This window comes from Panulirus ornatus, chromosome 29 (genome assembly GCF_036320965.1).
Source record: "Panulirus ornatus isolate Po-2019 chromosome 29, ASM3632096v1, whole genome shotgun sequence".
Taxonomy (NCBI): domain Eukaryota; kingdom Metazoa; phylum Arthropoda; class Malacostraca; order Decapoda; family Palinuridae; genus Panulirus; species Panulirus ornatus.
The window spans coordinates 18,930,036-18,946,390 of record NC_092252.1 but is presented as its reverse complement, the minus strand read 5'-3'; the positions used below and the strand labels follow the sequence as shown (position 1 = coordinate 18,946,390).

General features: G+C 41.5%; 1 protein-coding gene across 5 annotated transcripts in view; it reads left to right on the top strand.

Annotated features, from left to right (window-relative positions):
- LOC139758172 (RNA-binding protein 25-like) overlaps nt 1-16,355 on the top strand; it is a 419,675-nt gene that overhangs the window by 343,324 nt on the left and 59,996 nt on the right. For all 5 annotated transcript variants that reach the window (XM_071679363.1, XM_071679360.1, XM_071679361.1 and 2 more), the window contains 2 exons: nt 4,600-4,750; nt 11,673-11,907. In XM_071679363.1, the coding sequence (XP_071535464.1) occupies nt 4,600-4,750; nt 11,673-11,907 (386 nt within the window). The remainder of the gene's footprint in view (nt 1-4,599; nt 4,751-11,672; nt 11,908-16,355) is intronic.

The window sequence follows — 16,355 nt, the reverse complement described above, 5'->3', positions numbered from 1 at the left end:
GGAGGTAACATCAGTAAATAGTGAACCATAATCTCATTGTACACATTGAGCATATAGCTTTCATGTTTAATAAGGTAACAGAGCCCGAGATGACCAACAGCCAAGCCCCTCTGACTTTTTCATTTGTTTATCTGAACTGCTTGATATTCCTTGGCTCAGCCCATTGACAATATGTGTCCTGCCATATACCACAATGTTTCCATTCATTCTTTCAAGTACATGCTTGTCATTCACTTGAATGTTTAGGCCCCAGTACCCCATAGCCTCCACTCCATCCTCCTGTCTCCACCTTTACCCCAAGGTTTGGTCCTAAGGCTTGCATCAGATTGCTGCTTCCATTGATATCTGTGTGGAGACCAGCCACTCAAGGATTCATTGTAATGATACATCATCTCCTATAGTTAAGCTGTGGGATTTTCCTCCTGTACTGTTTCTATCTTCCAAAAACCTTTCTTTCACAACATATTTGATCGCCGTTTCCTACGACAGCAAGGTAGTGACAGGGACAGATGAAGAACAGCATGTGGACGTCTCGGGTAAACCATGGAAAGGTCTGTGGGGCATAGATGTGTAAATAGGGAGGTATGGTTTTGGGTGCATTACACATGAAAGCAAGTGAATGGATGTCAGTGAATGTGGCCTTTCTTTGTGCGTTTCCTGGTGCTACCTCGACGTGCAGGGGTTGGCAGTGCTGTTCCCTGTGTGGTGGGGTGGCGCCAGGAATGAATGAAGGTGAGTAAGTATGAATATGTGCATATGTATATTGCAAGAGGTCACAGTGGTGTTCATGATCTAGTATATGCATATAATCACAAAGAAGATGAAACAAAATAAGTTCCCAAGTGCACTTTTGTGTGCTGATCACATCATCTTGGGGATACAGGAATGAGATGGAAGATGCAGAACACCCAGTTGATATACAAGGAAGAGACGAAGCCAAGATGCCATTGGTAAACAAGCGTTACTGGATGGTGGTGTTCGGGTCTGGCTTCATGCATATAATGAACTTTTATTATTTTTGTTTTTTTAAACTTCTCTTTCCTGTCCACATGATAATGAATGAGGAAAGATTGACAAAGAGGATATGTGTCAGAAGTGGAGGGAACAAGGAGAATTGGGAGACCAATGGATGGATGGACTGAAAAAGATTTTGAGCAATTGGGGCCTGAACATGCATGAGTTTGAAAGGCATGCACAGAATAGAATGAATTGGAATGATGAGGTACACTGAGGTTAACATGCCATCAGTGGACTGAACCAGGGCATGTAAAATGTCTGGGGTCGACCATGGATAGGTCTATTTGGCCTGGATATGGAAAGGAACTGTGGTTTTGTTGCATAACACATGACAGCTCATGTGTGGATGTGAGCAGATTTGGCCTGTCTTTGTCTGTTTCTTGACACTACCTAGCTGATGCAGGGGGTGGCAATGCTGTTTCCTCTGGGTTGGAGTGTCACCAGGAATGGATGAGGTCAAGGAAGTTTGAATATGTACAAGTGTACAACATGATTCACCCCCTTTTTTGATAAATTCAACTGCAATACTATCCACTCCAATCGCCTTGTCATATTTCGTCTTACGTTAGGTTTTCATCACCTCTTCTATCTTCACCAAACCACTCTCCATGTCTCTCTGACTTCTCACGCCACCCCATCCCACATTTCCTACTTTTGCCATGCTATCATCGAACACTTTCAACAGTCCTTCAAAATACTCGGTCCATCTCCTTATTTCATCACTACCTGTTACTACCTCTCCTTTCCCCCCTTCACCAATTTTTGTACTTAGTTTTGTATTTGGTCTCTCTGTTTTTGGAGATTTTAACCTCCATCTGAAGTATTTTCTTTTTCTCCTAAAATTTTGATGATACTTACACCAACTCTCATTTGCCCCCCCCTTTTTTTTTTTATTCATCCATGTACCTTCTTGAACTTCCATTAGTTTTCCCCGAATCATGTGCACTCCTACTCTTTAAGTACTGCCCAGATGCCTCTTTTCTTTTTTCATTAGCAACTTCTTCATCCTTTCATCCTACCACTCACTACCTTTTTGAATTTGTCCACCTCCCACCTTTTGCTTGATGCATGCATCCCTCACATATGCCAGCAATGCTTCGTTAGATACCCACCATTCCTCAGCCATTCCCCTTGCAGTATTTGCTTTCACTTTTTGCCATTCTACACTCAGTCTTTCTTGGTATTTTTCATGCAAGTTTCTTTTCCAGGCTCGCTTGCTCTCACCACACTCTTTTCCCCAACATTGGTTCCTCTTTTTCGAAGTTTGTTAAATGTTTTTGATGATAGAGTGGCACATGTAGTTCCTCTTTTTCAAAGGATAGGATTGTCAAATGTGTTTGATAATAGAGTGGCAGATGTTCGTTGTTTAAGGTGGGGAGGTATGTGAAGTGAGAGAGTAATGGAATGGTTTAGTGAAGAGAGAAGAGATGAAAGCCTTGCGTAAGATGAATTGCAGCATTGCGGCTGGAGTGGATGGTGTTGCTGTTCAGTATATTATGAAAGGGGGTGACTTGGTTGTTGTTTGGTTGGCAATTATTTTCAGTGTATGTATGGATCATGTCCAGGTGACTGAGAATTGGCAGAATGGATGCATACAGCCATTGTATAGAAGCAAGGGGAATAAAAGTGAATGTTCAAACTACTTAGGTATAAGTTTGTTGAGTATTCCTGGTAAGTTGTATGGTGTACAGAGCATCAGACTAAGGAGGGGCATTGTGATTTCACAACTGGTTGAGGATGTGTGGGTCAGGTGTTTGCTTTAAATTAAGGATTTGTGTGAGAAATACTAAGAAAAACAGATGGATATGTGTATGGCATTTATGTATCAGGAGAAACTATTTGACATGGTTGATAGAGAATTTTTTTGGAAGTGTTATAGAATATATAGAGTGGGAGGAAAGTTGGAAGAAGCAGTGAGATTTTATCAAGGGTGTATGTCTTTTCTATGAGTAAGAAGAGATGAGAGTGAATGCTTCCAAGTGAAGGTTGATCTGTGGCAGGGGTGTGTGATATCACCATAAGTGAATGTTTTTATGGATGGGATAGTGAGGGAGGTAAATGCAAGAGTCTAGGAGAAAGGGGTAATTTTGCAGTCTGTGGGGGATGAGAGGGCTTGGGAGGTGTCAGTTGTTGTTTGCTCATGATACTGCACTGGAAGCAGATTTTAGTGAGAAACTGCAAAATTTGATGACTGTTTGGAGGTATGTTTGAAAGGAGAAAATTTAGACCATGAAAATAAAGCAAGGTTATCAGATTTAGCATGGTTGAGGGACAGGTTAATTGGATTGTGAGACTTAATGGAGAAAAATTGGAGGATGTGAAGTGTTTAGGTATCTGGGAGTGGACTTGGCAGCGAATGGAACCATGGAAGTGGAGGTAGGGGAGGGGGCAAAGGTTGTAGGAGCATTGTTGAATGTGTGGAAAGAGAGAACGATCTGGGAGGGCAAAAATGGGTGTGTATGAAGGAATAGTAGTCCCACCATTATTATATGGATGTGAGGCATGGTGTATAGATGGGACTGTATGGATTGTTGTGGATGTGTTGAAATGAGATGTTTTTGCAGACAGTATGTGGTGTGAGATGGTTTAATCAAATTGATATTGAAAGGGTAAGAGGGATGTGTGGTAATGAAAAGAGTTTGGTGGAGAGAGGGTGTGAAAGGATTTGGAATCATTATGGAATGATTGGAAAAAAAGTCTCTGTCTGGGAGGGTAAAAATGTTTATGTTTGAATATAAAGTAGTCCCAGTGATGTTGTATGGATGTGAGACATGGGCTGTAGATGAGAATCTATAGAATGTTTGGGTTTGCTTGAAATGAAGTTCATGAGGAAAATATGTGGTATGAAGATGGTTGATTGAGTAGATAGGGATAGGATAAGAGAGAGCTGTGGTAAAAGGAAGAGTATGGATGAGAGAGCCAAAGAGGATGTGGTGACATGAATTGGACATATGGAAAGAATGAGCGAGGAGGATGTATCTGTCAGAGGTGAAGGGACCAAGAGGAGGAGAGAGACCTAACTAGAGATGGAAGGATATAGCAAAAGACATTTTTAGCTCAGGGTGTGAACGTGCAGAAATGAAAGGTGTATTTAGAATAGAATGGATTGAAGTGATGTGTTATACAGGTTTTGACATGTCAGTTGACTGAACCAGGGCATTTGAAGTGTTGGGGGAAACTATGAAAAGATCTGTGGGGCCTGATTGTGAACAAGGGGACTGAGGTTTTGGTGTATTGTACATGGCAGCTAGAGAATGGAAGTGAGTGAATGAGGCCATGTCTTCATCATAAGTTCCTAGTGCTAATGCCAGTGAGGGAAATGGTAAGTATGAAAAACAAATATAGAAAATACATCTTTGTGTTGACACTATCCAGGAATCAGCCCGAAAATTGATTGTATCATGTAAATGTTGAACTCTTCTTTAACTTGTTACACATGAAAATGTTTAATAATGGTGGTTGAATACAGAAAATATAGGAGTTGTCACCTAATGCAAAATTGTGCTACTTGCTTCATTATCATAGAAATGATACTGCACAGATTCACTATTACTTTAATGATTGCTTCAATTTTTAAACTAGGGGCCATTTGTTCCAAAGAAGATTGATGGAACGTGAGCAGGAAAAGGAGATGGATGCGAGGGACCGTGTCAAAGAAAAGGAAGAACTGGAAGAACTGAGAGCTAAGATATTGGCTGAAGGTCATGATAATCCTGATGCTGCTTTCCAGAAGGTAAGTTACTAATTCATCTTTTCCTCTCTGTTCACTGCCATAGTATTCAGTATTTTGATTATTTGCTAAAACTTTGCTGTATGTGCACTGTATTTACTATTTGTAGGAACATGTCTTTAACCAGTCATGGCTCAGTAATTGCCTTTTTGTTTTTGCTCTTTACTAGTTACTTACATGTACATATCATGTACTTTGCAACCTATCACAGTGTTTTCCTTGTGTTCTAAGTTTTATCACTTATCCATACCAAGTGCATTTTTGCAAATATTTCAAACTCCGTCTGTCATTCTTTGCAAGATGGGGAGTTAACATAGAGAGTGTATGATAGTAAGATTGAAGGAATTGGCGTGAGAGAAAGACCATCCGTGACATGAGAATATAGACAGGAAGAGTACTGGTAGTATAGAAATAATTGAAGAATATTTGGAATCATTTAACGACAAAGATGGATGGAGACTCTTTTTGCCTTGGCTATCCATTTGATGTGAGTTCTCGGAGAGAACAGGCATCAGAGATACATTTTTATAGTCCCCTATCCCTGGGGATAGGGGAGAAAGAATACTTTCCACGCATTCCCCCTGTGTCGTAGAATGTGGCTAAAGGGGACGGGAGTGGGGGGCTAGAAACCCTCCCCTCCTGGTATTTTTCCTTCTAAAAGGGGAAACAAGGAGTCATGCGGGGAGTGCTCATCCTCCTTGAAGGATCAGATTAGGGTGTCTAAATGTGTGTGGATGTAACCAAGATAGGTAGTATGTTTGAGGAGAGGAACCTGGGTGTTTTGGCTCTGAGTGAAACGAAGCTCAAGGGTAAAGGGGAAGAGTGGTTTGGGAATGTCTTGGGAGTAAAGTCAGGGGTTGGTGAGAGAACAAGAGCAAAGGAAGGAGTAGCACTACTCCTGAAGCAGCAGTTGTGGGAGTTTGTGATAGAGTGTAAGAAAGTAAAGTCTAGATTGATGTGGGTAAAACTGAAAGTGGATGGAGAGAAATGGGTGATTATTGGTGCCTGTGCACCTGGTCATGAGAAGAAAGATCATGAGAGGCAAGTGTTTTGGGAGCAGCTGAGTGAGTGTGTTAGCAGCTTTGATGCACGATACTGGGTTATAGTGATGGGTGATTTGAATGCAAAGGTTAGCAATGTGGCAGTTGAGGGTATAATTGGTGTACATGGGGTGTTCAGTGTTGTATATGGAAATGATGAAGAGCTTTTGAATTTGTGTGTTGAAAAAGGACTGGTGAATGGGAATACCTGGTTTAAAAAGAGATATACATAAGTATACGTATGTAAGTAGGAGAGATGGCCGGAGAGCATTATTGGATTACGAGTTAATTGATAGGCGTGCAAAAGAGAAACTTTTGGACGTTAATGTGTTGAGAGGGGCATCAAGGGGATGTCTGTCCATTATCTTGTGAAGGTGAAGATATGTAGAGGTTTTCAGAAAAGAAGAGAGAATGTTTGGGTGAAGAGTGATGAGAGTAAGTGAGCTTGGAAAGGAGACTTGTGTGAGGAAGTACCAGGAGAGATTGAGTGCTGAATGGAAAAAGGTGCGAGCAGTTGACTTAAGGAGAGTGGGGAGGATTGGGATGTGTATAGGGAAGCAGTGATGGCTTGCACAGAAGATGCCTGTGGCATGAGAAGGGTGGGTGGTGCGCAGATTAGAAAGGGTAGTGAGTGGTTGGATGAAGAAGTAAGATTGTTAGTGAAAGAGAAGAGAGAGGCATTTGGATGATTTTTGCAGAGAAATAGTGCAAAAGACTGGGAGATGTATAAAAGAAAGAGGCAAGTGGTCAAGAGAAAGATGCAAGAGATGAAAAAGAGGGCAAATGAGAGTTGGGGTGAGAGAGTATCATTGAATTTTAGGGAGAATAAAAAGATGTTCTGGAAGGAGGTAAATAAAGTGCATAAGACAAGAGAACAAATGGGGACATTGGTGAAGGGGGCAAATGGGGAGGTAATAACAAGTAGTAGTGAAGTGAGAGGGAGATGGAGTGAGTATTTTGAAGGTTTGTTAAATGTGTTAGAAGATAGAGTGGGAGATATTGGGTGTTTTGGTCGAGGTGGTGTGTGAAGTGAGAGAGTTGGGGAGAATGATTTGGTAAACAGAGAAGAGGTAGTGAAAGCTTTGTGGAAGATAAAAGCCAGCAAGGTGGTAGGTTTGGATAGCATTGCTGTGGAATTTATTAAAAAAGAGGATGATTGTGTTGTTGACTGGTTGGTGAGAATATTCAATGTATGTATGGTTCATGGTGAAGTGCCTGAGGATTGGCGAAATGCATGTATAGTGGCATTGTACAAAGGCAAAGGGGATAAAGGTGAGTGCTCAAATTACAGGGGTATAAGTTTGTTGAGTATTCCTGGGAAATTATATGGGAGGGTATTGATTGAGAGGGTGTAGGCATGTACAGAGCACCAGATTGGGAGGAGCAGTGTGGTTTCAGAAGTGGTAGAGGATGTGTGGATCAGGTGTTTTCTCTAAAGAATGTATATGAGAAATACTTAAAAAAGCAGATGGATTTGTATGTAGCATTTATGGATCTGGAAAAGGCAAATGATAAGAGTTGATAGAAATGCTTTATGGAAGGTATTAAGAGTATATGGTGTGGGAAGTAAGTTGCTAGAAGCATTGAAAAGTTTTCATCGTGGATGTAAGGCATGTGTACGAGTAGAAAGAGAGGAAAGTGAGTGGTTCTCAGTGAATGTTGGTCAGCGGCAGGGGTGCGTGATGTTTCCATGGTTGTTTAATTTGTTTATGGATGGGGGTGTTAGGGAGGTGAATGCAAGTGTTTTGGAGAGAGGTGCAAGTATGCATTCTGTTGTGAATGAGAGGGTTTGGGAAGTGAGTCAGTTGTTTTTCGCTGATGAGACAATGCTGGTGGCTGATTTGGGTGAGAAACTGCAGAAGCTGGTGACTGAGTTTGGTAAAGTGTGTGAAAGAAGAAAGCTGAGAGTAAATGTGAATACGAGCAAGGTTATTAGGTTCCGTAGGGTTGAGGGACAAGTAAATTGGGAGGTAAGTTTGCATGGAGAAAAACTGGAGGAAGTGAAGTGTTTTGAATATCTTGGAGTGGATTTGGCAGTGGATAGAGCCATGGAAGCGGATGAGTCACAGGGTGGTGGAGGGGGCAAAGATTCTGGGAGCGTTGAAGAATGTTTGGAAGGCGAGAATGTTATCTGGGGGAGGAAAAATGGGTATGTTTGAAGGAATAGTGGTTCCAACAATGTTATATGGTTGTGAGGCATGGACGATAGATAGGGTTTCGCGGAGGAGAGTGGATGTGTTGGAAATGAGATGCTTGAGGAGAGTATGTGGTGTGAGGAGGTTTGATCGAGTAAGTAATGAAAGGGTAAGAGAGATGTGTGGTAAGATACAGAGTGTGGTTGAGAGAGCAGAAGAGAGTGTTTTGAAATGGTTTGGTCTTATGGAGAGAACGAGTGAGGAAAGATTGACAGAGGATATATGTGTCATAGGTGGAGGGAACGAGAAGTGGGAGACCAAATTGGAGGTGGAAAGATGGAGTGAAAAAGATTTTGAGCAATTGGGGCTTGAACATACTGAAGGGTGAAATGTGTGCAAAGAATAGAGTGAATTGGAACGATGTGGTATACTGGGGTCGACATACTGTCAATGGATTGAACCAGGGCATGTGAAGCATATGGGGTAAGTCATGGAAAGGGAGCTGTGGTTTTGGTAAATTACACATGACAGCTAGAGACTGAGTGTGAACAAATGTGGCCTTTTTTGTTGTTTCCTAATGCTGCCTCCCGCGCACGCGGGGGGGAGGGAGGGTGTCATTTTCATATGTTGCGGGGTGGTGGCAGGAATGGATGAAGGCAGTATGTATGAATATGTGCATGTTTATATATGTATATGTATGTATACATTGAAATGTAGAGGTATGTATATGTGCATGTTTAGGGGTTCATGTATATACACGTTTATGTGGGTGGGTGGGCCATTCTTTCGTCTGTTTCCTTGCACTACCTCGCTAACACAGGAGACAGCGTTAAAGTATAATAAAGAAATACTTTGTCGCTGTCTGAACATACACGAGAATGAGAGGCGTGCAAGGAATAGAGTGAATTGGAATGATGTAGTATACCGGAGCCAATGTGCTGTCAATGTACTGAACCAGGGTATTTGAAGCGTCTGGGGTAAACCATGGAAAGGTCTGTGGATCCTGGATGTGGATAGGGATCTGTGGTTATGGTGAATTACACATGACAGGTAGAGACTAAGTGTGAACAAATGTGGCCTTTTTGTGTTTGTTTTCCCTGTGCTTCCTCACTGAAGCAAGGGTGGGTAGCGATGCTATTTACTGTGTGGGGGGTATCGACAGGAATGGATGAAGGCAAGCAAGTATTAACATGTACATATGTATATAAGAATTTTTTTTTTCCTTTTCATTCTGCCATTTCCCGCATTAGCGAGGTAACATTGAGAACAGAGGACTGAGCCTTTGAGGGAATATCCTCACTTGGCCCCCTTCTCTGTTCCTCTTTTGGAAAATTAAAGAAAGATGAGAGGGAAGGATTTCCAGTCCCCCGCTCCCTCCCCTTTTAGTCGCCTTCTATGACATGCAGGGAAAATGTGGGAAGCATTCTTTCTACCCCATCCCCAGGGATATGTATGTGTATGTATATGTGCATGTATGGGCATTTATCTATATGTGTGTGTGTGTGTGTGTGTGTGTATAAGTGGATGGGCCATTCTTTATCTGTTTTCTGGCACTACCTTGTTGATGCGGGAAACAGCAGTTAAGTATAATGAATAGATGAATATATCTAACATCACCAAACTCAGTCACCAGCTTCTGCAGTTTCTCACATGAATCAGCCACCAGCGCTGTATCATCAGCGAACAACAACTGACTGACTTCCCAAGCTCTCTCATCCACAACAGACTGCATACTTGCCCCTCTTTCCAAAACTCTTGCATTCACCTCCCTAACAACCCCATCCATGAACAAATTAAACAACCATGGAGACATCACACACCCCTGCCGCAAACCTACATTCACTGAGAACCAGTCACTTTCCTATCTTCCTACACGTACACATGCCTTACATCCTCGATAAAAACTTTTCACTGCTTCTAACAACTTGCCTCCCACACCATATATTCTTAATACCTTCCACAGAGCATCTCTATCAACTCTTATCATATGCCTTCTCCAGATCCATAAATGCTACATACAAATCCATTTGCTTTTCTAAGTATTTCTCACATACATTCCTCAAAGCAAACACCTGATTCACACATCCTCTACCACTTCTGAAACCACACTGCTCTTCCCCAATCTGATGCTCTGTACATGCCTTCACTCTCTCAATCAATACCCTCCCATATAATTTCACAGGAATACTCAACAAACTTATACCTCTGTAATTTGAGCACTCACCTTTGTCCCCTTTGTACAATGGCACTGTGCAAGCATTCTGCCAATCCTCAGGCACCTCACCATGAATCATACATACATTAAATAACCTTACCAACCAGTCAACAATACAGTCACCCCCTTTTTTTTTATAAATTCCACTGCAATACCATCCAAACCCGCTGCCTTACCGGCTTTCATCTTCCGCAAAGCTTTTACTACCTCTTCTCTGTTTACCAAATCATTTTCCCTTACTTCTTCATCCCACCACTCACTACCCTTTCTAATCTGCCCACCTCCCATGCTTCTCATGCCACAAGCATCTTTTGCGCAAGCCATCACTGCTTCCCTAAATGCATCCCATTCCTCCCCCACCCCCCTTACCTCCTTTGTTCTCACCTTTTTCCATTCTGTACTCAGTCTCTCCTGGTACTTCCTCACACAAGTCTCCTTCCCAAGCTCACTTACTCTCACCACTCTCTTCACCCGAACATTCTCTCTTCTTTTCTGAAAACCTCTACAAATCTTCACCTTCGCCTCCACAAGATAATGATCAGACATCCCTCCAGTTACACCTCTCAGCACATTAACATCCAAAAGTCTTTCTTTTGCGCGCCTATCAATTAACATGTAATCCAATAACGCTCTCTGGCCATCTCTCCTACATACATATGTATGCTTATGTATATCTCTCATTTTAAACCAGGTATTCCCAATTACCAGTTCTTTTTGAGCACATAAATCTGCAAGCTCTTCACCATTTCCATTTACAACACTGAACACCCCATGTATACCAATTATTCCCTCAACTGCCACATTACTCACCTTTGCATTCAAATCACCCATCACTATAACCCGGTCTCGTTCATCAAAACCACTAACACACTCATTCAGCTGCTCTCAAAACACTTGCCACCCTCCTTGCCAGTGCTTGTCTTATAGTTTGAACAATTGTTTACTATATGAAAATGTTACTTGAGGGGAAAAAAAAGATTTTATGGTTTAAATTAATTGAGAACTTAAGAAAAAGTAGAATAGGGATGTCCATCATAGAACCAAATTCAGTTTTCCTAAAAGCCCTTAAAATTTGTATTCTGTTTTGGATTTTATGGCATTTTCTAGGAATGTTGTTCCATAATTCGTAAGGAAAGGATTGATCATTTTGATGATGGTCAGAGATGATGCAAACAGTACACTAGTGGAATGATTCTCATACTTGAAGTAGAACTGTTTTCTGTATAGAGATGGTTGGAATGGAAGCTTGTCTTACCTGATGAAACTGCATGTCCAAAGCATAAACATGTGACTTGCTTTTATTTGCATGAAAGTTGGTATTGCAAAGTAACTCATAGGACATTGGGATTGCAGACTTTTATTTATCAGAAATGCTAAATAATGAAATTCATCAGTGATATGGTTAAATGAAAAGTTCGATTAGATTTCAAAATGGTCATCCTGTGTAGTAAAATAGGCATATGAAATGAGTTCATTTACAAATTTTTTTGTGGTTATTATTACTATATCTTTTTGAAAAATGTTATTATTTTTAGGCCTGTGAAGAGAGAGAGGAACAGTACAAACCCAAGCTGCTCGTAAAACCAGCAGAACGCAAGGTTGTTCCCCCAGCTCCTGCTCCTGCTGAACCCCCACCAGAGCATCCACAGGTACCTGAGCAGCCTCCACTTCCCATGGCTGCAGCAGACTCTGACTCTGATTCAGATGGTCACATGTCTGATGCTCCCCCTGACCCTGTGCCAGATATGGAGGAAAACTCACAATCAAGAGGTAAGTTTCAAAATGATTCATGTTTCTGAATGTATGAAAAGAGAGGTCACTCTCTTTAAGGGCAAAGGCATATATTTTTAATGGTATAGTCCTATTGGCTTTGTACGGACGTAAGGCATGGGCCTTAGAAAAAAATGAAAGTATGATGTGGATGTATTGGAAATGAAATGTTTGAGGACAATATGTGGCAGCGGATGGAACCACAGAAGCGGAAGTGAATCATAGGGTGGGGGAGGGGGCGAAAATTCTGGGAGCCTTGAAGAATGTGTGGAAGTCGAGAATATTATCTCGGAAAGCAAAAATGGGTATGTTTGAAGGAATAGTGGTTCCAACAATGCTGTATTGTTGTGAGATGTGGGCTATGGATAGAGTTGTGCACAGGAGGGTGGATGTGCTGGAAATGAGATGTTTGAGGACAATATATGGTGTGAGGTGGTTTGATCAAGTAAGTAATAATAGGGTAATAGAGATGTGTGGTAATAAAAAGAGTGTGGTTGAGAGAGCAGAAGAGGGTGTTTTGAAATGGTTTGGTCACATGGAGAGAATGAGTGAGGAAAGATTGGCAAAGAGGATATATGTGTCAGAGGTGGAGGGAACGAGGAGAAGTGGGAAACCAAATTGGAGGTGGAAAGATGGAGTGAAAAAGATTTTGAGTGATCGGGGCCTGAACATGCAGGATGGTGAAAGGCGTGCAAGGAATAGAGTGAATTGGAACGAAGTGGTATACCGGGGTCGATGTGCTGTCAATGGATTGAACTTGGGCATGTGAAGTGTCTGGGGTAAACCATGGAAAGTTCTGTGGGGCCTGGATGTGGAAAGGGAGCTGTGGTTTCAGTGCATTATTACATGACAGCTAGAGACTGAGTTTGAACGAATGTGGCCTTTGTTGTCTTTTCCTAGTGCTACCTCGCACACATGAGGAGGGAGGGGGTTGTTATTTCGTGTATGGCGAGGTGGCGATGGGAATGAATAAAGGCAGACTATGAATTATGTACATATGTATATATGTATATGTCTTTGTGTGTATATATATGTATATGTTGAGATGTATATTTGCGTGTGTGGACGTGTATGTATATACATGTGTATGTGGGTGGGTTGGGCCATTCTTTCGTCTGCTTCCTTGCGCTACCTCGCTGACGCGGGAGACAGCGACAAGGGAAAATAAATGAATAAATAAATAAAAAGGAGGGTTGATTGAACAAGAAATGTTAAGGGACAAGAGAGGTATGGAGTAAGTGGAGGATGTATGAGAAAGCTGAAGAGAGTGTGCTGAAATGGTTTGCCCACATGGAAAGGATGACAATTGAAAAGGTGATCAAGAAGGTATACATGTTGCAAGTGGAAAAAATAGGTTAAAGTAAGGAGGAGCTGGAAGGATGAATTGATAGATGCTTTGAAGGCTCAGGGCTTGAATGTACAGGAGGATACAAGGCTTGTGAGGGATAGAGGGAATCAGAGCAGTTTGGTTAACAGGGGATGATGTGCCACCAATGGGCTGAGCAGGTGCATGTGAAGCAGAAAGGGGGAAACCAGGGAAAACTAATGACACCATTTATTTGTTTGTTCCTAGTGCAACCTTGCAAATGCTGGAAATGGCAGTGTGAAAAAGAGAAATTCTTAATTCTGGTTTTCATTTATGATGTTTTCATGGAAAGACTATGTGGGCTTTAGTTTTTTTTTTTTTTTATGTAACCCTAGGATCCCCTTTAAGGGACTTCTTTAGCCTCAGGGCTGCACTGCAGTCAGCAATAGGCAAATGTTGAACTGTCTTGGAGTGAGAAGCTCTTTGATGAGGTTGTACTCCTTTTGGTCCATTGATGATGAGACAGCCTCATTGAAGGTAACTTGTAATATTTTTATAAATGTGGAGACGAGGCAGTGAAAATAGATCATGCTATTTGGTTACTCTAGAACCATGTGGAATAGAATGGCAACTAGCAAAGGGGTAGGTGCTGTTAGTATTTGAATCATAAAATGATTTTTGTAAGACAGTTGATGATGATGATGATGCATATTGGAGGGGATTTTGTAGAGTAAATACAAATCAGTTTGTTAATTGCTTTAGTGAAGATGCGTAGGAAAGAGAAGTAGTGAAAATTTGTTTTAAATGTTAAGCCTTGCTGTAATATTCTCATAATGGGAAAATGGGAAATTTTTAAGAAATATATGTATTAGTGCACTTGGCCATGAGAAGAAAGATCATGAGAGGAAAGTGTTTTGGGAGCAGCTGAGTGAGTGTGTCTGCAGTTTTGATGCACAAGACTGGGCATTAGTGATGGATGGTTTGAATGCTAAGGTGAATAATGTGGCAGATGTGGATAGAACTTGGGGCATGGGGTATTTAGTGATATAAATGGAAATGGTGAAGAGCTTGTGGAGTTGTATGATGAAAAAGGAGTTTTAATAGAAATTTGTGGTTTAAGAAGAGGGACATGCACAAGTATGTGTGTGTGGGTAGAGAAGATTGAGAGGTGTGCAAAGGAGAGTATTTTGGATGTAAATATGCTGAGAGGGGCAGCTAATGGGATGTCCGATCATAACATTGTGGAGGCTAGGGTGAAATTTGTTGTGGTTTTCAGAAAAGAGGGAATGTTGTGAGTGAGGAGAGATTGGTGAGAGTAAGTGAGCTTGAAAAAGATACCTGTGTGAAATATCAGGAGAATTTGAATGTAGAATGGCAAAATTGAGAGTATACAAAGCTAGGGGAGTGGTTGAGGAATGTGAGGCAGTGCTGGCTTGTGCAAAAGATGGAGGTGGGTAAATTAGAAAAGAGGGAATGTTGTGAGTGAGGAGATTTTGGTGAGAGTAAGTGAGCTTGAAAAAGATACCTGTGTGAAGAAATATCAGGAGACTTGGAATGTAGAATGACAAAATTGAGAGTATACAAAGCTAGGGGAGTGGTTGAGGAATGAGGCAGTGCTGGCTTGTGCAAAAGATGGAGTTGGGCAAATTAGAAAGGGTAGCAAGTAGTGGGATGATGAAATAAAGTTGCTGTTGAAAGAGGCTTGAGGTGCATATGATAGGAAGATGTATAAGAGAAAGTGGCAGGAGGTCAAGAGTAAGGTGCAGGGATTGAAAAAGAGGGCAAATGAGAATTGAGATGTGTGATCATCAGTAAACTTTAGGAAGAACAAGATGTTTTGGAAGGTGGTTGATACTGCAAAAAACAAGAGAACACATAGGAACATTGGTTAAGGGTCAAAGATTGTATTGAAAGAGTGTGTCTTCGAACTTGCACTTGGGCTTGCTTGTCTGCTCCATTTTTATTTAAAAACTATAACTTTTCTTTCTTCTTGGAAGCTTGTGTTCATACATCCCATCCCCAAGAAGGGTGATTACTTTAACCCATCTGACTATTGTCCTGTTACTCTGATTTTATTTTATTTTTATTTTTTTTTTTTTTTTTTGTGTTGAAGGCTCCAAAACCTTTGAATCCCTCCTCAGCTCCCATATCCTCGTACATCTTGAATATCACAGTCTTCTCTCTGATTACCCATGTGCTTCTGTGCTTCTAATACCTGGTCATCCTACCTGTAACATTTTAGGGAACACTGCACAGTTGCATTTGATGCTGTATATCCAAAGCTTTTCAAAGGATGTGGCATTGGGGTTGCATCTCTAAGCTCCCATCTATTGGCTTCCCTCCTTACTATGCTCCCTTGCATCTATATCCTTCCAGGCTGTCCTGTTTCCATAGTTGTTGATGGATCAACCATTTCCCCTTTCTCCATCGACAGCAGTGTCCTTCAAAGTTCTTTTGTGTTCCCTACACTTTTTTCTCCTCTACAGTCACGATTTCCTGTCTTCTGCAAACAACCAGGTGCACTCGTATGGTGATGAAGGCACTGCATTTCTCCACATCCTTCAAATCTGCTCCTACTTCTTTCACTTGATCTGCATCTCATCTTGACGCACTTTTTCTGTAAACTCAGATTTGGAGAGATACCTCAGTGGGGAGACAAAATCTGGTTAGGTTTATTAATGCCTCCAAGACCTAGTTTCTTCCCATCTATCTGTTGAAAATTCCTCTCAACTTTCCTCTCTCCTTTGACATATATTATTCCACCTCTTGACTCATTAGAGATACTTGATATTACTGTATTGGAAATCCCACAACACAGAAATAGCTGTCTGGCGTTTAGAAACTGGGAGTCCTGTTTAGATGTTGCAGTTTCTCTTCTTCAGCACATTGCATCCTGGTATGGTTTGTTTCTCTCACACCAGGGGTGGTTTTCGTTCTGTGACCTTGCTTCAGAGTTGAGTTGGTCTGACGTCAGTTCTCAGGCTAATTTCTGAACTTGACCCACTTGCCCTGTGCTGTGATTCTGGTTCTCTTTCCATGCTCTGATGGTAGAAATTTAGTGTGTCTATGAACCTCCGTGCGGCTGAGGGGGCCAGATGACCATGGCAGATGTAGGGTGTTTGGGTAGAGTTGATATGCGAAG